General features: G+C 40.4%; 1 protein-coding gene across 1 annotated transcript in view; it reads left to right on the top strand.

Annotated features, from left to right (window-relative positions):
- The window catches only part of AP1M1 (adaptor related protein complex 1 subunit mu 1), a 25,826-nt gene extending 8,629 nt beyond the window's left edge, over positions 1–17,197 (top strand). The window contains exons 5-12 of the mRNA XM_032777533.2: positions 732–879; positions 6,675–6,801; positions 8,270–8,412; positions 9,843–9,914; positions 11,664–11,822; positions 12,246–12,371; positions 13,656–13,731; positions 14,636–17,197. Coding sequence (XP_032633424.1) covers positions 732–879; positions 6,675–6,801; positions 8,270–8,412; positions 9,843–9,914; positions 11,664–11,822; positions 12,246–12,371; positions 13,656–13,731; positions 14,636–14,658 — 874 coding nt within the window. The 3' untranslated portion in view covers positions 14,659–17,197. The remainder of the gene's footprint in view (positions 1–731; positions 880–6,674; positions 6,802–8,269; positions 8,413–9,842; positions 9,915–11,663; positions 11,823–12,245; positions 12,372–13,655; positions 13,732–14,635) is intronic.
- Positions 17,198–21,020: the final 3,823 nt, after the last annotated feature.

Here is a 21,020-nt window from a genome sequence, read left to right as displayed (position 1 = left end):
ACAAGTAAATAACTTTTCCTTATTCACTTTCTCCACACCACTCATGATTTTATATACCTCTATCATATCCCCCCTTAGTCTCCTCTTTTCCAAGCTGAAAAGTCCTAAACTCTTTAATCTCTCCTCATATGGGACCCTTTCCAAACTCCTAATCATTTTAGTTACCCTTCTCTGAACCTTTTCTAATGCCAGTATATCTTTTTTGAGATGAGAAGACCACATCTGTATGCAGTATTCAAGATGTGGGCGTATCATGGATTTATATAAGGGCAATAACATATTCTCCATCTTATTCTCTGTCTCGCCCCCCACACTCTTTTTTTTTTCTTAAATACCAGGTGATAGATGCCTTGGGAACATTTATGAGCATGAAGATGTTAACTTGTATGACTTAAGGTTTTACTAAAGTTATTACAATGTGGGGTCAATTTGTAGGTTTTCCTTTCTTCTATCAGCCTGAAAAAAAAATCAATAGGACACTTCTGTCAAAAATCTGTTAACCTTTTCCTGTATTTGTTGATGGACTGATACAGTTTCCTATCAGGTACATAAACACATGATCTGACTTGACCTGGCATGAAAAGATTAGTTAATATTTTCTAGGATTTAATTTGAATTATCAGACTTCCTTTGTTTGCTGCTTACATAATAATATTTGTGACACTAAACAAATTGCTAAGCCTACAAAACTGTAACTTTCATATTTTTAAAAAACTTATGTGGTTCTGAAGGTATATTACTCAAGAAGGCCACAAACTGGAAACTGGAGCTCCACGCCCACCTGCCACTGTTACCAATGCTGTTTCCTGGAGGTCAGAAGGGATAAAGTATAGGAAAAATGAAGTGTTTCTGGACGTTATAGAATCTGTTAACCTCTTGGTGGGTTTATATTTTACTTGAACTTTATCTTTCTTCTAATGAGAATTGTAATAATCTGTAAATATGCAAACACAAAATGAAAGCAGAAGTTAGTGGATGACTAGTCTATCAAATGATAGTATTACATTTGAAACAGCGTACATGTCACCAGACTGAGTGATTGATCATGGTCGTAACCTAAGCTGTTGTAAGTAATACTCATGTACCTGCATTTATATTACGCTTCTTAATAGATTTTTTCAGCCCTCAGGGAGTTTCTCTTCCATGCTAAACTTGAAAAAAGAAAGGGACTCCTTATATTCCTGCCTGATCCCCTTACTCTGAATAAAACAAACTCTATGGTACTCCCAAGGATGTATGCAGCGTTGTAGCCCTGTTGGTCCCATGATATTAGAGTTACAAGTTGGGGGTTAAGGTAATACCTTTTATTGGACCAACTTCTGTTGGTGAGAGAGACAAGCTTTTGAGCTACGTAAGAGTTTTTTCAGTTCTGGGAGAGGTGCTCTCAGTGTCACAGCTTGTCTTTTGAAAGTGTTGTGCATGTTTCCTTTGAGGATGAGGACTGATAAAACAGATATAGAGTAATCGCTTTGTGAAAAGTGTACACCCACAAGAGATAGGATGTTTGGGTTTTTATCATTTTACTGTGGGAGTTTATTTGAGAGCATAGTGATTGTCTGGTTCACCCAGATAGTTGTTCTTGGAAACATTTAGCACACTGGATGAGGCATACTACATGCTTCTAGGCATGTGTAGGATCCATGGATCTTGAAAGGTGTGTTGTAAGAGGTATTGCTATATCTCCACTGCTACAATGATCTACAGGTTTTGCATCTGGTGTTCTGGCAGAGTCTGGTGCCACTTTGAGTAGGTGTGTCCTGGTCTGTGGGGAGCTTGCATCTGACAATGATCTTGGAGAGGTTAGGGGGTTGTTTAGAGTGATCTGACATTCCTTTTTTCAAGGGACAGGCCCATAGTTAAGCCCTCCTGCAGGTGTCCTGACTTTTTCTTAAAAACTGGCGAATTGTCTGTATTTTCTGTTTTCTGTCTCCACTCCGCCACCCCCCCCGATCAGTACTGGTGGTTCCTGCTGCTGGCCGGATCCCTGCTCACCAGCCGTCTGCTTACCAGCGGTGAGTGGGGTGTGGGGGGATGTCCAGTAGTGTGTGTGCAAGACTGATGGTGGGGCAAAGCTGCAGAGCGCAAGGCCAGCCATTCCCTGTGTTGGTCCATCAGCGCAGCCCCCACTGCGTGCTGGCTCTTAGCCAGCAGAACCCCATCCTGTTGCCGACCGGCACTGACTGCACGCTGCCGTGACTGGTGAGTGCAGGCAGGCACCATGCAGCAGTCGGTTACATGTTGCCTCTGTTGCCCACCCATCGGTCCTTTACATGCGCCTGGTGTCCTTTCCCTGCTTTGCCCCTTCACCCTCTCTCCCCTCCCCCTTTCCTCCATCTCTCCCCTTGTGGGACACATCCCGCTCCCAGCGCTGTGCAGAGAACCAGCCCCTAGTCGGAGCATTCAGTTCACCAACAGCCTGGCCAGCAGGCTCCTTCCTTCTCCCATTGTGTCTGGCTGGGTTGGTGCCCCAGGAAAGTGCAAGGCCCTCCAGCCTAGGGCACTAGCCTGAAGGAACCGAGTCCTACATGTGCCAAAGCCCCACATAGCGCTGGCACGGGGCAGCCTTTCCACCCCCAGCTAAGCTCTGGAGTGGCAGTAGGGGAGGAAAGAGCTATTTCCAGCTTGTTCCTGGGCAGGGGCTTAGCAACCTCTTCATTTCCGCCTCCCCACCGTATCTTGCCCCCAGGGAGCCTGGGGCTTCTCTGTCCCCTAGGCACCCTTCCCTGCTGAGCCACCTCTCTGGCCCAGTTTGCTGAAGGCCCCTGCAGTCAGGTTCTCTGGGCCCAGATGCATAATGCATCTGTAGGCTTAACCCATTCCTGCCTGTGCTGTAGCCGGGGAACAGGAGGCAGCTGGGTTATGTTGGTGGCCAGCAGTAACCTGGTGGTGTTAGCTATCTTTTGACATTGTGAGGGCAGGAAGGGACAGGCTGCTTCCAGCCATAGGGGAGCGGGCAGGGTATAGGGGAGGAAAGAGATGAGCTCCTCAAAGACACAGGCCAGGTCATCCCTCCGCCCCTGCGGCTGGAAGCAGCTCCCGTTCCTTCCTTTCTGCACAGCGCTGAAAGGCTGCTGCTAGCCACATTATGATGTGAACCCTGGCAGAAATCTGGGGATGGGGGGCATGTGACCCTGTGTTTTACACACACACTCTCTCTCTCTCTCTCTCTCTCTCTCCCCCCCCCCTCACCTCGGGAAGATGCAGCGCCAGGTACCAGGAGAGGTGCAGAAAGCACCGACCAGGGAGGGTTAGGGATGTTTGAAGGCCAAAAGAGGGGGTTCAAGAACAGTCTGTTTCAGGATGGAGTCCCTGTCAAGTATGTGTTGTATTGTTTCATGATACCCTATATGGCTTCCAATGAATGGTAGGTGACAACTTGAGCTGTGGAGTCAAAGGGGGATTTATTTCTGTATTGAAGCAGATTCTCTCATGGTATTTGGGAGGCCCTTTCTGTGATGCGATTTTCGTCTCTGATGGAGCGTCCTTGTTTGGTGAATGCAGTTTTGAGTGTGTTAAGGTGTATATCCTGGACTCTCCCTCTTGATATTCTGTGGTATCTGAGGGCCTGATATCTGGTGTTTTGAAGTGGTTACTGGATCTGCCACACCTACCTTCATAGATCCAGCAAATACTTAAAGAAACAATTTCTCAATTGGTGTCTTCCTTGTAAGGTGGTTGAACTTAAATGCTATAATTTCAAAATTAGGGCTGTCGATTAATTGCATTTAACTTGCATGATCAATGCAAAAAAAGTACTTGCGATTAATTTTTTTAATTGCAGTCTTAATGGCACTGTTAAACAATAGAATAGCCATTGAAATTTATTAAATATTTTGGATGTTTTTCTGCATTTTCATAATATTATATTTTGTGTTGTACACCTCTACCCCGATGTAACGCAGTCCCCTGGGGCCAAAAAAATCTTCCCGCGCTATGGGTGAGACCGCGTTATATCACACTTGCTTTGGCTCCTTGTCCCCTGACCGCCCCCTCCAGAGACCCCCATCCCTAACCACCCCCAGGACCCTGCCCCCTACCCAACCCTCCTGCTCCCTGTGCCCTGACTGCCTCTACCGCTATCCACGCCCCCTGACAGGCATTCACCGGCAGCGGTGGGAAGCAGAGCAGCCAGGCCCCAGCCCGCTCCACTCCGCCAGCTCCCAGCCATGGCACTCCACTTCCCACCGCCGGTGAGTGCGGGGAGACTGGGGAAAGGACGCTCTCGGAACTCACCTGTGGTGGGAAGCGAAGCACCACAGCCCCAGCCCGCTCTGCGTTCCTTGCCCTATCCCCAGTCTTGTTGCTGGGGGAGAGGGTGGGAAAGGTCCCGCATTCACTGGCAGTGGCGGAAGCAGTGCAGCCGGCCCCAGCCTGCTCCACTCCTCTAGCTCCCAGCCGTAGCGCTGCGCTTCCCACCGGTGAGTGCAGGGAGGTTGGGGAAAGACGCCCTCTGTACTCAGCTGTGGCAGGAAGTGGAGCACTGCGGCTGGGAGCTGGCAGAGTGGAGTGGGCTGGAGCCAGGCTGCTCCGCTTCCGCCGCTGCCAGTGAATGTGGGGAGGTTGGGGAAAGGACACCCACCTTGCCCCGTACTCACCTGTGGCGGGTAGCGGAGCACCACGGCCCCAGCCCGCTCTGCTTTCCTTGCCCCAGCCATGTCGTCGGGGGTGGGGGGGAGGTGTTGGGGAAAGGTCCCACACTCACTGGCAGTGGTGGAAGCGGAGCAGCCAGGCCCCAGCCCACTCCACTCTGCGAGATCCCAGCACTCTGCTTCCTGCTGCAATATCCTTATGTCCTTTCCCCAACCTCCCCACACTCACTGGCGGCAAAAAGCCAGAGCGCCGCAGCTGGGAGCTGATGTGCTGATCAGCCGGAGCGCTGCTTTACTGCGTTGTATGCAAACCCATGTTATATTGCGTCACGTTATATCGAGGTAGAGGTGTAACTGAAATCAAAGTGTATATGTTTGATTATAAATATTTGTACTGTAAAAATGACAAAAGAAATAGTATTTTCAATTCATCTCATACAATTACTGTAGTGCAATCTCTTTGTTGTGAAAGTGCAACTTACGAATGTAGATTTGTTTTTGTGACATAACTGCACTCAAAACCAAAACAATGTAAAACTTCAGAGCCTACAAGTCCACTCATCCTACTTCTTGTTCAGCCAATCACTCAGACAAACAAGTTTGTTTACATTTACAGGAGATAATGCTGCCCTCTTCTTTACAGTGTCACCAGAAAGTGAGAACAAGTATTTGCATGGCACTTTTGTAGCCAGCATTGCCAGCGTACGTGCCAGATATGCTAAACATTTGTATGCCCCTTCATGCTTTGGCCACCATTCCAGAGGACATGCTTCCATGATGATGATGCTCATTTTAAAAAAAAGTGTTAAATAAATTTGTGACTGAACTCCTTGTGGGAGAGTTGTATGTCCCCTGCTCTGTTTACCTGCATTCTGCCATATATTTCGTGTTCCAGCAGTCTCGGATGATGACCCAGCACATGTTCATTTTAAAAAAAACTTTCACTGCAGATTTGACACAATGCAAAAAAAGGTACCAATGTGAAATTCTACAGCACTCGACCCAAGATTTAAGAATCTGAAGTGACTTCCAAAATCTGAGAGGGATGAGGTGTGGTGCTTGCTTTCAGAAGTCTTAAAAAAGCAACACTCTGATGCAGAAACTACAGAACCCGAGCCACCAAAAAAGAAAATCAACCTTTTGTTGGTGGCATCTGATTCAGATAATTAAAATGAGCATGCATTGGTCCGCACTGCTTTGGATTGTTATTGAGCAGAATCCATCATCAGCATGGATGCGTGTCCCCCTAGAATGGTGTTTGAAACATGAAGGGACATATGAATCTTCAGCACATCTGGCACGTAAATATCTTGCAACACCGGCTACAACAGTGCCATGAGAACGCCTGTTCTCACTTTCAGGTGACATTGTAAACAAGAAATGGGCAACATTATCTCCTGCAAATGTAAACAAACTTGTTTGTCTGACCGATTGGCTGAACAAGAAGTAGGACCGAGTGGACTTGCAGGCTCTAAAATTTTACATTGTTTTATTTTTTAATGCAGTGGCTTTTTTGTACATAAGTCTAGATTGGTAAGTTCAACTTTCCTGAGAAAGAGGTTGCCCTACAGTACTTGTATTATATGAACTGAAAAATACTATTTCTTTTCTTTCTTTTTTTTTGCAGTGCAAATACTTGTAATCAAAAATAAATAAATGGTACACATCATATTTGTGTTGTAATTGATATCAGTATATTTGAAAATGTAGAATACATCCAAAAATATTTAAATGGTATTCTATTATTGTTTTACAGTCTGATTAATCGCGATTAATGTTTTTAATAGCTTAACAGCCCTATTCAAGATGTATCCTAACAACAACCTATTTTTTGTTAACAAACAAAACTCTACATGTCATCCTCAACACAATATATATTCTGTGCCAACACACAAGATCTTTCAGTCCAAATATACGAATTTGAATGAAAAATGTATTTCCCAGGATTATGGTTATGTTTTCAATATGATTTATTTTGGGTTCCTAATCTTGTGAAAACAAATAATTGTAAAATCATTGCACATAGTTAGTTAGAGATTGTTTCAATAGCTGAGGAGAATGACCCCACCTTCCTTTGCTGTTTAGGTTAGTGCCAATGGAAACGTATTGCGCAGTGAGATAGTTGGATCCATTAAAATGAGGGTCTTTCTCTCAGGAATGCCAGAGCTTCGCCTCGGTTTAAATGATAAAGTACTCTTTGATAATACAGGCCGTGAGTATGTATACAGCATTTCTAAAACCATACAGGGATATTCACTGGTTTCTTTGTCTTTGGGGCACTAAGGCAATGCAGCACGTCAGTTCAGATTACAGGATTAATTCTAGGATGGTGGGTCTTCTAATTTCCTAGTTGGTAAGGTTGTATCACTGTATAAGAGTAAAGAGTAATTTTAGTGTCAGCAACTCATTTAATGTTTTATCAGATGAGAAACACTCCTTACGGGGTAGGAAGCTTAACATATTCAATTGCTGTGAAGACCTGGTCTTTGTTCAATTAAGAAATCATCCATTTGTAGCCTTGATGGCTACTTATAAAACAATAGGAGTACTTGTGGCACTTAGAGACTGACAAATTTATTTCAACATAAGCTTTTGTGAGCTACAGCTCACTTCTTCGGATGCATAGAATGGAACACACAGACAGGAGATATTTATACATACAGAGAACATGAAAAGGTGGAAGTATGCATACCAATAGGGAGAGTCTAATCAATTGATGAGCTATCATCTTTAGGGGAAAAAAAAACATTTGAAGTGATAATTGAGAGAACCCATAGACGGTGTGAGGAGAACTTAACATAGGGAAATAGGTTCTATTTCCTAGTCTCTAAGGTGCCACAAGTACTCTTGTTCTTTTTGCGGATACAGACTAACATGGCTGCTACTCTAAAACTTATAAAACGATGATTTCCATCGTTCAGGCTCATGTCTCTGTGAACCTGATTTTAAGGTACCATCACTTGTTTTATCCCCAAAGTTACCTAGATTACATGCAAATTTGATGTCCCCTCATACTGTTGAAAATTGTTTACAATTAAATTGTAATTTAAAGAATAATTTTATAGAAGGAGCTATTCACACTAAAGGAATTAATCCCGCATCTTAAGTTGCTGCATTAATACTTTTTAGTGTTTCTCATTTTTGATCTTTGTTATAGAGTCTTAAATGTGGGCACTGGCAGATTGAGTATATGGAGGTGTGTATTCAAAGCATATGAACAAGAGAGGAGGTAGTGGGAAGAGAGTTGAGGAGGAATTAAAATTCAGTACAGTCTGTGTCAGGATAGATGCATTGGTTGCGAATGAGTGGCAACCTCATCCTCAGTTGTGCACTTGTGAAATGTCAGGGGGAAATACCTCTTCTTTGGGACGTGTAATGCTTTTCTTTCCCTTAAGACCAGAACACCAATTCCATATTTCCGGTGACTGTACTGTGCAAAAAGTGCAGAATACGTCATTTATGTTGGTCCACTTCAATGGTCTACTCCCAAGCTCTTTTCACTAAGATTCCTATATTCCTGAAGTTACTGTAATGAAGTTAGAAATAGCGTAGAAGTAGAATAGAACTAATGTGGGGAGTATGAGCAGCTGACTGCTCAGTTGCTTTATAATCTGCTGTGATGGCCTAAGAGGTAGGCTTTTCACGTGCTACACAAATTGAGGTGTATGTTTTCCTGATAGGTGGCAAAAGCAAATCGGTGGAACTAGAAGATGTAAAGTTTCACCAGTGTGTTCGTCTCTCTCGCTTTGAAAACGACAGGACAATTTCTTTCATCCCACCTGATGGAGAGTTTGAACTCATGTCATATCGTCTTAACACCCATGTAAGTCTGGCTACGTATTTTGATCTAGACTAAAATGAATTTGTGCATGAAAACAATTTAAATTGCACGTAAAACTATAAAAGGCCTTTCCACTTTCTCTGAAAAATTAATGTTTCTTTAAAAAGGTTTGAGTTTTAGATATTATCGAGTTAGCTGTAAATAGTGAAGTTCTATGTTCACCTGAAGTAGGCTGTATAGACTACTTCATGGCACTGGGAAAAAGAGAAGCAATTACTATCTAAAGGCTAGTCTACACTGGCAACGCTACCGTGCCTTGTGTGGTTGTGGTGCAGCGCTCTAAAAAAATCACCTCCACAAGGGGTGTGGCTCCCAGCACTGGTGCACTGTCTATAGTAGCGCTTTACAGCGCTGAAACTTTCTGCACTCCGGGATGTGTGTTTTCACACTCCTGAGCCAGAAAGTTGCAGCGCTGTAAATTGCCAGTGTAGACAAGCCCTAAGTCTAGTCACTGAGTTGCCTGTTGAGAGAAGGATGAGAGAGCAAACACATAACTGATGGGTAGTCACATTACTTAACACGCTACTGGAAGGTGCTTGGATACAATGGTGATGAGCGCATTATAAGAACTAATATAGAAAGAGGAAGGCCAAGGCAGTAAGATCTTTCTTTACTACAACCACCTGAAGAAGTTGGCAACATACAGTGAGGAGGAGAAGAGAGAATTTTACTGGGTTTAAAGCCTATAGTGACATTTGTGCTTTGACCCATTTGGAGCAAAAACACTGTAAAGGACCTGCCTGCCCTCTTATGCTGAGTATACCAATGATGGGGTAGACTGGAAAACCTACTTCATCAGTAAGTACCCAAGAACTGTATTCATCTGCCATGTCTCTGTATATATCAAGGACCCATACTCAGCAAAACCCTGGCAAGAAACAGCAAACCTAGAAGACCTTAAAAGCCTGTGGGACTTCTGACTTTTTATTTTTGGACTACTGAATTTAAACAAATACTTTTAAGTCCAGAGTTATTGTCTCTCAATTTTTAGGGCTAGCATTGTTTAATAACTCAAATGCCCTGAGTTATTACATTTGTTGGGTTAGAGCGAGAATGTTTTTCTGCTTTGGGGGTTAATTTCTCTCAGAGAACAGGGTTAAATTGAGTTAGATACTTGGGTAATTGAATTTATGTACTTTTTCATGATCTATAAATACTTGTCAAACTATACATATGGAATATTTTAAGGACTTTGTGACTAATGCTCAGATCGCACCTGATCATTATTTTTGCATATTACATATTTGCATATTAAATTTTTTTCTGCCCAGTATCTTTGGAATTTGATCTAACTCTTGTCTTAAAGAGCACTATGGGCTTCTCTTATTGATTTTTTTTGCTCTGTATGGAAATGTATCATTTTCCTGGCAAAGTCAAAATAAGACTTATTGTTGTTTGTTCTCCTCCAACAGGTAAAACCACTCATCTGGATTGAGTCTGTGATTGAGAAACATTCCCACAGCCGCATAGAGTATATGATCAAGGTCAGAGATCTCAAAATGCCTACACTTAATTTCAGTCGCCTTCTACAAGGTGAACCATGTAAACTTTAAACATTTTGTTATTTAAAGCATACATTTTATTTCTGGAAAGCTGCTCCTGTGACGGGTTAGATCCCCCTTATGGAATGACACCTGATGTACTGGGGTTTCACTGAGCCCCTTCTGCTCCACCAGCCTAGATTCCCTCTCCCTGTTTTCCTGAATTAGGCTCTCCAGCCTCTTGCAGTACACACACACAGGTAGGGCCACACCCAGCAGCAGACACAGATTGAAGTCAGCTCTCTGTGAGAGGATTCACCCAGCACTCACATGCCCACCCCGTTTGGGGAATAAACCCAAAATAATACTGTCTTGCACTGTATAGAAAGATCTGCACAGTGCAAGTTCATTAAAATTCACCATCTCCCTCAATGTTGAGAGAGATGCACAACTTCTTGCCCCACGCAGTTAGAAATTGCACAAACTGAGTTTAATAATAAACAAAACAAATTCATTAACTATAAAAGGCAGATTTTAAGTGATTATAAGGGATAGCAAACAGAACAAAGCAGATTACTGAGTAAATAAAACAAAACACTCATACTAAGCTTAAGATCTTAAAGAGACTGGTTTCAAGAAGTAATTTCTCACCCTAAATATTGTTTTAGGCGAGATGTAGAGTTCTTGTAGCTTAGAGTTCCGGTTATTTCTTCTCGCAGACTAGACCCTCGTCTCAGTCTGGACTCACCCCTGCCTTTCCCCTCAGGTTAGTTCCTTTGTCCCTTCAGTTACTTTCAACAGTCCTCCTTCTTCAGTAGGCAGTGGAGCAACCCTAGATTAACCCTCTCCCCAGCCTTAAAAAGAATTTTCCTAAAGCAGGAAACCTTTGTTTGATCCCCATCCCGCTACAGAGGAAAAGTGCTGGCAGTGTCCAAGGTGGTATTTTGCAACAAGTGACGTTATCACCAGACCTTGTAGTGTTAACGCAGCATCCCAGGAAACTCCTCAGGAAGGTGGGAGATTAGTATCTTCAGAGTTCTGTTGTCCTTAACTGGCTCATTCAGGATGGTTGCTTACTGTTTGGTGGGCGTTTCCCAAGTACACACACAGTTTTAATTGTTACATAGTCAATAGTTGTAACTTCAGATACAGAAATGATACATGCATACAAATTGGATAATCACATTCAGTAAATCATAACCTTGCCAATGATATCTTACACTTTACGCAGGATGGTTCATGTATCTTAGTTATGCCATATTCATATCATAACCATATTTCTATGAAGAATATGGTGTGTAACTTCACAGCTCCTTCCATAAATATTGATCTGTTTTTACTCAAATCAATACTTACTCAGCTAGTGCGGAGGATGTGTTCTGCCTGTAAGGCAGTATGACTTACTAACAGGGTAGTGCAAGTTTTTTAATTTAAAAAAGAAATTCTCAACATTAGTGTTTGTAAAATCACTTTAAAGATATAAAGTCTTATACACATGCTAAATGTATTAATAGGATCAAAATGGATTATATTCATCTTGTGCATACTTCCATTTAACAATCTAGTTCTGATCTCTGCATTACCACTTTTATGCATGGATCTTTCATAAGACTCCTGACAGAAAAAGAAGTTTTACGGTTCCCAGTTCTCTGAACCTGATCAAATAAGATTGTTAAAACCTGCAAATTGTGGTGTTTATTGGGAGGTGGGGAAAATTTTTTAAAAAAAAAATGCATTGCTTGCTTTCTCTAGGCAAAGAGTCAGTTCAAACGGAGATCAACTGCCAACAATGTGGAGATTCACATCCCAGTTCCAAATGATGCAGACTCACCAAAATTTAAGACCACAGTGGGTAGTGTCAAATGGGTTCCAGAAAACAGTGAAATTGTCTGGTCCATTAAATCATTTCCGGTAAGCTGTATTGGTGTAATGTTATCCCCTATTGCTGCTAGTGTGAGTTTTATTAAAAGTAAATCTTCTATTTATGGAATCTAGAATTTGACTAAAATTTGCTCTAGGATCAGTTCTACTGTACTGTTGGACTACTGGTACCATCTGCTTTCCCTCTCCCCTAATTGTAGGCTTGGCACTTGAGGCAACAAGTATTACTTATCATTTTAAACTGGAAACGCAAACAGGAAATCTTACTGTTTTTTCTAGATCTTGTTTAGGTATTAGTAACTTAATGCTCAGTTTAAGCCTTTAGAAAAGGGCTAAATGACTCTGCATTTTCATAGTTTTGAGCTGGTATGAGACCTTTGCCACTCAGAAGCACTTTGGTTTTTAAAGGATATTTTCTGGTAGAATGATTTGTTTGCTTTCCTCTTTGGATAGGGGGGAAAGGAGTATCTGATGCGAGCTCACTTTGGGCTTCCAAGTGTTGAAGCTGAAGATAAAGAAGGCAAACCTCCCATCAGTGTCAAGTTTGAAATTCCATATTTCACCACGTCAGGAATACAGGTTAAGAAGACTGAAAATTTAATTTATATAAATGGAATTTGTTTTGTTCATCTAGCTGCTGGATAATGCTCTTTGTGTGTAACTGAACCAAAAGATGATGGTGTGATTATATTATGGTTTTATAATGGTACAGAATGGGGCTTGTCAATTTAAATTCAACTATATAGAAGCACAAATCTGTTTGGACAATATGAATGATCTTTTCAGTCCAAGTTTAAAAAAAAATTGTAATAGTTGTTTGAAGCTAGTCCCAATTAACTTTCTCATGACTAAGGGTATGTACTCCATTTTTCTACCACTAAGCCAAAATAGATCTAAAATAGATTTAAAATGTTTAAAGGAGGCTACAACTAAAAGAGAGAGCTCAGTTTTCGGTTTTATTACTCCCAAAGCAAGCAAGAGCTTCTGAAAATGGAATATTTATTTAGTTAAATCATAGGATTAGGATTTGGCCTGTTGGTACATTAAATATTTTGATCCTCCAGAAACTGTGTGTAAGTTGAGGACTTAGTGTCCTTGTTCATAATTCTAAGATTTTGTGCAAAACTTCTTTCTTCTTTTGTAAAAACAGTAAAAGTCTTATTAGGAATATTGGAATTGTATTGTAAGATTAGTCTAATGATCCATCTAGTATAATATCATGTTTCTGATAGTGGCTAGTCCCACATGCTTCAAGGAATGTGAAAGAAAATCCTTTATGAACTGAACCATGAGAATTTATATTATTAATTTTTAAAATACATCCATCTAATGTAACTGGGTGTTTTTATTATCCTTACGCATGTTTAATCTTTTCTGAATCTTACCTAGCTTTTGTATGTATTGCATAAAAAAACTTTTTTCCTGTTTACAAATTTCAAACAGATTTTTTTAGTTGAGTTTAATATCTCCCTTTCTCTTATGAAGTGTAAAAAACACTTTGTGCTACTCCTTATTTTGTATACATCTCTCATATCCCCCATCGTTTTGTTTCACCTCTCTCGTCAATGTCTCATATGGAAGCATTCCATTCTTTTATTTTTGTCCCCTTGATTCTGGATACCTCCTATTTCTGCTATATCTTTTTGAGATGAGGTGATCAGAACTGTGCACATTATTCCAGGTGAGTTACCAATTATTTACATGATGGCATGATATTTTTTTTACTCATCCCAGCATTCTACTCAGTCTGTTTTGGCCATGCTGCACATTGAACTGTTCAAGGCTTTTTGCCTAAAACATATCTTCTATTAAATGTTGCTAGGCTGAAGTCGAAAAGTAATTTAATGTGTTTTTTCTTTTCAGGTCCGCTACTTAAAGATAATTGAGAAGAGTGGTTATCAGGCTTTGCCATGGGTTCGCTATATCACCCAAAATGGAGGTAAATAGGAAAGCTATAGATTGTAGACACTGAAGTTGCCCATGTAGTTTTCCCATTAACACACTTTTCTCTTTGTTGTATGTTCCCAAGGTAATTTACCTGTATGACTCCACTAGACTCCTCATTCTTTAATAATGTGCAGTATTGCTACAAATTATTTTCATAAATGTATTCCTCTCTCCATTTACCCTGCTATTATGGAAGTGCCACTGCTGTGACTTTATAGTTAGGCTTGGGTTGAGTATTTTGCACCTAACGCAGAGATTCAACCCCTTTGTCATATACATTTTAAGAGCAGCAAAGAGTCCTGTGGCACCTTATAGACTAACAGACATTTTGGAGCATGAGCTTTCAGGGGTGAATACCCACTTCATCAGATGCATGTACTCCGACGAAGTGGGTATTCACCCACGAAAGCTCATGCTCCAAAACGTCTGTTAGTCTAAGGTGCCACAGGATTCTTTGCTGCTTTTACAGATCCAGACTAACATGGCTACCCCTCTGATACTTGACACATTTTAAGAAAATACACACCTCAAAGAAAAGACTGGCAGAGTGAGGCTTAGTCGTGGAATCTGTTAAACAATTGGAAAGGTCCAGTTTGGTGAACAGAAATTCCTATTCCTGGAATGTTTAACTTTAATGAGGCAAAATTTCCTTTAATTGCTTATTGAGCATGTAAACAGCTAGTGTTCTTCTAACATGGTCCTTTATACAAATCTCATTGTTATTTGAGTAATCTTTGCTTTAATTTGGCATTGGCATATCATAAATATTTCTGCTCTGATATTGCTACTCCTTTTTTTTTTTTTTTTTTTTTTTTTTTTTTTTTTTTTTTTTTGGTATTAAAAAAATAAGATGAACTAATTTAACTAACGCTTCTAAATTTATTTTTCTCTTGCAGATTATCAGCTCCGAACACAATAGTACTCTTTCCAACCAGAACAGATGACAAATCTTCAGGTCTAGAATTTGTTTGTAGAAAACTTTGTGGTAGTGAAGGCTGTGAACATTGTCTCCAGGGTATTATATCAGCAAACTTGAACTGAGGAGGAGAGAGAACATTTTTTTAATTGTGTTCAACACTAAGTGTTTGGACTATTAGTGCAGGTTGTATGGATGTCTAATTCTTAAAGCATGTTACTACTTCTGCTAAATGCTGATCATATTAGGAGTAGCAGTTATTTTGAGAAGCCAGGATTGCCTTGCTAGTCATACTTCAATGTTCCATATTTTAAAAGTGTGTAAATACCATCTTTAAAACCAGTGGAAGCATTATTTAAAAACTAGAGAGGTCATGGTGCAACTGAAGTGGCTGCTAAGCATTCTTAGTTGTAAATAACCCTGGGCCTTTATTTCACACTGAAAACACCTGACAGTTTTGAGGCTTATTTCTTAGCTTGCACAGGAATTATTAAAGGTAGTGATGAGTCAAGAAGGTAGGGTTCTAAATTCTAAATAAAAGTTGGTTTTATTGACAAAGTTCAGCCCATTTAATATCTGTCAAACCTTGAGATATTGCGGGGGGGGCGGGGGTTGTAAGCATAAATTTGATTAAAAAAAATACAGGTGCATAAACTACTATAGTAACTTGAAGGGGAAGATACATCAAGAATAAATGCCCATAGTCTCTGTGGAGTATCGTGGTCAATGCTTGTTCAAATTATGGAGCCAAGATGCAAAGCTGAGAAGTCCAAACAAATTAAGAAAACTCAGTATCAACTGTCATATAAAACTTGCTTGGCTTTGATATTTCTAATTGCAAAAAATCTAAAAATTAAAGGTCTCAATTTGTAAATATGAAACTTCAGATTAACCATATTGGCTTTTAAATGTTTAAAACAAAATTCAGCAGATGGAACATGTTTGTAAGTAGTAATAACTAATAGTACTTCAGGCATTTCCTGATAACTGATTGCTGTCATTAGAGGGGCTGGTAGATAAAAGAATAAGAAATTACGTATTTGTCATCCAGGTTAGATTTAGGTAAATTCTTTTTTCTTCAATTTTCAAGAATTATTTACATTTTCTTCAGCTTCTCCTGAAAAGCTACTTTCTTTGACAGTCTCTTCCACTTGTAAATGGTTGCCCAGTGCTTCATTGTAAGCTTTCTGGCAGAAATCATCACAGTTCAAAATGTTACGCTTTCAAGCTTTTAGAACTTGTTTTTTATGTTTTTCTTTTGAGGATGCTGCAAACTGCGTAGTTGCATCAATTTCAGAAAATGTTAAACAGTGGTTATATCAGTGTTTTCTTTAAAAAGGACTTAAAACCTTTATTTTTAATGTGAATTTATTGCTCCTGCCGGGTTTTAGCTTAACAACACTGAAGACTGAATATCGCTGTCCACAACTGGTGCAGCACAGATAATTGGGGTGCAAGCTTTACCACCCCTATTCTGCCATTCTGAAGTGCCTGAGCTATGTCCAGAGGGGAGAGAGGATAGGTCACTGTGCCTGTTTGTTCCTTGTAGATATTTGTGTACTATATGTATGCAATATTATAATAGAAATACTCTCAAAATTCCACTGAACAATTTAGCTTTGATATTAGAGGAGGATTTGTTTCAGAGAGGACTAATTCTGCTGAAGATTGTAATAGCATTGTTATTAAAGCAACTGGAAAATCACATAATCATAGCTGGATAATTAGAATATTAAGCGTGGATGCATGTAGTTTTCTGGAGTAAGTTGTAGGATTTTATTATCCACCAAAATGTTAAAACAAATTAAATCCTCTTACACCAGATTTTGGTTTACTACTATCATTTCTTGTTGAAATTTTAATCTTGAGACCAAATTGACCATTTTACAAGCTTAATATAAAGTGCTTAGCTAACCTGTTACATAACCCATCAGATGATGTCTTCAGCCTACATTGTTTATGTAGTACTTTTAATTATTTGCTTGTTAAATGTGGCAGTGTGTTATAGTTTTGGTTTTCCTTGTTGAAGCATGAACCTTACAAACCAGAACAGTATTTTACTGGCTCTTTACAGCTGCTGAAGTTCGATTATATTGGAGTGGCCGTAGGCAGCAAAGAACAAGAAATCATTCTTGCATCATTAAACTCCGCTATCATTCTTCAGTTGCTGTAAGGTAAAAGAGTCTGAATCTGCCTGTGGATTAAAGTACCTCCAGTTAACAGAGGATTGATTCTGAACTCCTGGAGCATGTTTTATAAATGTTGAAAGTATTAATTTAATATGCCCAATTTGATTACTATCACACTGTAAGACTGTCGACATGAAATATTTGCGGTACACAGGTCAATCAACTACATGTGCATATTTATCAAACTGCACAAATTACAGTAGAAAGACCTTCACAGTTTGTCATTCACATTATCATATACTTCAAAAGGCAGAAATAAGAGCTGTGACATTAATCTAGTGCTGGTCTTTGTTTAGAGACTATTTCTATATTCCTCTTCCTTTGGCTAAATATTAAAATTTGTTCCTTTACAATTTGCCATGGCAGTCTTCATTTTGCATTGGTAATCTGTCACCTCCTGGCTGGTTTCTATAACTTTAGTTTGGTAATCTGCAACTGTGAATTGAATAGTGTTGCTCTCCTTGTAGATAATTATTTTAAACAAGATGTTCACCACTTATCTTTTTATTATAAAATGAGCAGGAAAAGATATGTATGTATTCACCTAGGTTTCCAAGTCAGTGTGGTTTCACAGACTCTTAAATTAGTTAGCCAGAATGTGCCAATTCCTGTCATAAGTAGCTGGGAATTCAGCAACATAAACCAGCAAGGCTATAGTTTCTTGTTGCTTAGTGTGTGAACACTGAAAGGGTAACATCTCTTACAATCACTTTGGTTCTGAAATGTGCACATCTAATTTTAGTAGCACCCTGGCACATCTGAGAACATTCCTGCAAAAATGCTGATTTGTAGGACCAAAAACAAGAGACTTACCCTTCTGTGGGTGATTCAGTTCTTACTTTTATAGGCTTGTTAATTTGAAACAGTGCTCAAGCACATACAGACCTTTATTAATAACCTGTCTGCCCTTATGTTGCAACAACCCTTTTTCAAACCCAGTAATAGTTGAATGGAAGTGCTACATGAATCCTTACTACCAGAAAACCCTGCTGAAAATGTATTCCTTTAATTTTACCATAGTAATTCCTTTGAAGATAATTCATACCTTTTTCTCACAGACTATAGTTTAACTTTTTGATATTTAAAATATGTTTAGGTTTAATCTGAACTAATTCAAGTTTAGTTAATTAAACTAACCATGGTGGTGAAAAATCAGTCTCCTTTTTACTTACAGTGAAGGGGGCCCACAGCCCCTTTCCATTCTCCACACCACCTCCTTTACTTCCATCGCAGACTTTTAGCAAATCCCGCTGAGAATTGCCCTGTGCCCTGTGTTCGTTCTCTCTCTCTCTTCCCCCTCCCCCCAAGGGTACATTGCTCCTACCCCATTACCCAGCCCCTTCCCTCTAATTAGCACTATCTCATCCCCTGTTCCCACTCCTACCTACACAACTGTTCTGTAATATACTGATCCCTGCTGCTACATTGAAGGCTAGCAGTAGTGGAGGTGGAAGGGAAAATACAGCTGGGCTGAAGCCAGTTCCCTGCAGTTCAGAAAGGAGAGGAACACTAACACCTGCTTGGGTCCCACCTTCTTCCCCACCCTTTCAACCCTCTGACTACTAAATTTCCCCAGTACAGCACAGAGCAGAGGGAGAGAAGAGCAGGTAAGAATTGCCTCGCCTTCTGTCCTAAGTTGTCTCCACCTGTCCCCAGCAGCTGTTGCTTCCCCAAGGCCTGCAGTTCAGATTCCCAACAGCAGCATCTAATGGTTGAAGCCAGAACTGAAGTACAGTACAACCTCAGAATTAGACTGACTGGTCAACTGCAGGCCTCATTTGGAACTGGAAGTACACAGGCAGCAGCAGAGACCAAAAAAAACACAACCCCCCACAAATACAGTACAGTACCGTGTTTAAACTTTTCCTAGCAGTTTACTTTTAATCTTTTTGACATGGTAAGGAAACTTTCTGTGCTTGTTTCATTTGAGATCGTTAAAAGCAGCATTTTTTTTTGCATAGTAAAATTTCAAACCTGTATTAAGTCAATGTTCAGTTGTAAACATTGGAAAAAATCATAATGTTCTGACCAAAACATTACGGAGTTTTGAACAACCTCCATTCCCAAGGTGTTCATAAGAGGTTTTACTGTAACAGGAAATCCTGACTTGCCAGGAGCTTCATGTCAGAAGTAAAAATAACCTACAAATTATAGAACTTATGAAAATAGTGAGTGAGCAACTGTATTAGAGTATTAGACAAGCAGCTGCTCACAGAGGTGCCTGTTTGCTTGAGGTCCATACAACATTTTATGCTTTCATAATGATTTGTAGCTCTCAGAACTTTAATATTAATGGCCCAGCCTTTTCAGCTCAGCTATGAAGTATGGAAGTCTTGCTCTCATTTAGAAGAACAGGAAGCTGAGGTACTGAAAGGTGATGGGACTCTAGAACCTGCTTTGCAAGAGAGCAATTTTTCCTTTTAAAGGAACGTATAGGTGCATTCTACTGTTGATTACTCTTCATATGTGAGAATTCCAAATATGCATAATCACAGTGGAGGTTCCAGGTGGAAATATTCAGGCCAGATTTCCTGTCTCTCTTGGGTGAGTCTCTGCTCAATGGACTTTAGGGTCCTCCAGTTCCTAGTGCTCTCTGCATTTCTCCTTAGAGGATAGACATTTCCAATTTAATAGCTGGCCTGTTCCTGCACAGGTGACCCTGTCCTTAATTAGCTGCCTCCAACCCAAATCTCCCGTTTGGAGCCTAATTAGCTGATTGGGCCCACCTGTCCTAATCCAGCTCTTGCAAGGTTAGTGTGGGGAGTCCACCCCATCACAGATGCCTCCACTTCGTGGACAGTGAACATGGTGAAACATTCATTTCCAACATTTGTAATGGCTACTGTGATCTGGCTACTACCTTATTTGATTAGCAACTGGGCCTTTCTGCTTTTCAAGATGCTTCTTTGGCTGCAGGGTCCTAGTAATGGCATAATAAAGTAGTCCTACATCCTGTGGCTATAGTTTGTTTTATCTGGTGTCTGTCCATTAATCCACTGTCCTTGAATGGGATAGAATTATTGGTAGCTTGCATGTGTCCAGTTCTGTCTGTGAATGGCACATGTACAGAACCATACATGAGATGCTCACATATCTGCATGTCATCTGTTCTAATTGGCCTGAATTATTTAATTTTAAAAAATCATAAATGTTTCTCTAGCAAGCATGGTGGGCTGGACCACCTATGGTGAATGCCATTTTGTGGCTTAAAAGAGTAGATCTGTGTGTAGTTGAGGTAATTAAAGTCAGATGACTTTCTGGTCAGCTTGATAGCTGTTTAGAGCTGGAGAGTTCTGTAGAATTTATAGGAGAATAATGTGTTAGTCTCTGGCTTCCTGATTGTTCACCACTCACACCAGTCTGCAGTTAGTTTTATTCAGTGATTTAACTCTACTTATTTTCTGGTGCACAATCCAGCTCTAGTCTGGGGCACTTAGTAAGTCATAGCTTTATACCAGCTAGAATAATCATACGCTTTTCTTGAATGTGCCCTGCTTCTTGCCAATTTACAAGTTTTAACATGGATGCAAATATGGCACAGCATTACATGAGTAAGCTCCTTCTATTCCACAGATCAGGATTTAAGATTTGAAATACTTACTAAATTGTTTTAAAAAGCTAGTTCTGCACTTTTTTTTAAAACTGCTGGATCCACATCTCATAATCCATGTTGTGAATCTATCTGGCTTTCTCATCTGTCTGAATAATCCTGAGACTTCCATTTTACAGAAATTATTACAAACTTTGGGTGATCTTATTCTTCACCCTGGTTTCTAGAGTCTTAGAGTCCAAAATCCTGAAGTCTGGGGTGAGTTATGAAAGAACTAAACATAAGAATGGCTGTACCAGGTCAGACCAAAGGTCCATCTAGCCCAGTATCTGTATACCGACAGCGGCCAATGCCAGGTGCCCCAGAGGGAGTGAACCTAACAGGCAATGATCAAGTGATCTCTCTCCTGCCATCCATCTCCATCTTCTGACGAACAGAGGCTAGGGACACCATTCTTTACCCATCCTGGCTAATCCCATTTATGGACTTCACCACCATGAATTTATGCAGTTCTCCTTTAAACACTGTTATAGTCCTAGCCTTCACAACCTCCTCAGATAAGGAGTTCCACAGGTTGACTGTGCGCTGCGTGAAGAACTTCCTTTTATTTGTTTTAAACCTGCTGC

This window comes from Chelonoidis abingdonii, chromosome 11, assembly GCF_003597395.2.
Source record: "Chelonoidis abingdonii isolate Lonesome George chromosome 11, CheloAbing_2.0, whole genome shotgun sequence".
Classification (NCBI taxonomy): domain Eukaryota; kingdom Metazoa; phylum Chordata; order Testudines; family Testudinidae; genus Chelonoidis; species Chelonoidis abingdonii.
This window is presented reverse-complemented; position numbering and strand designations above follow the sequence as displayed.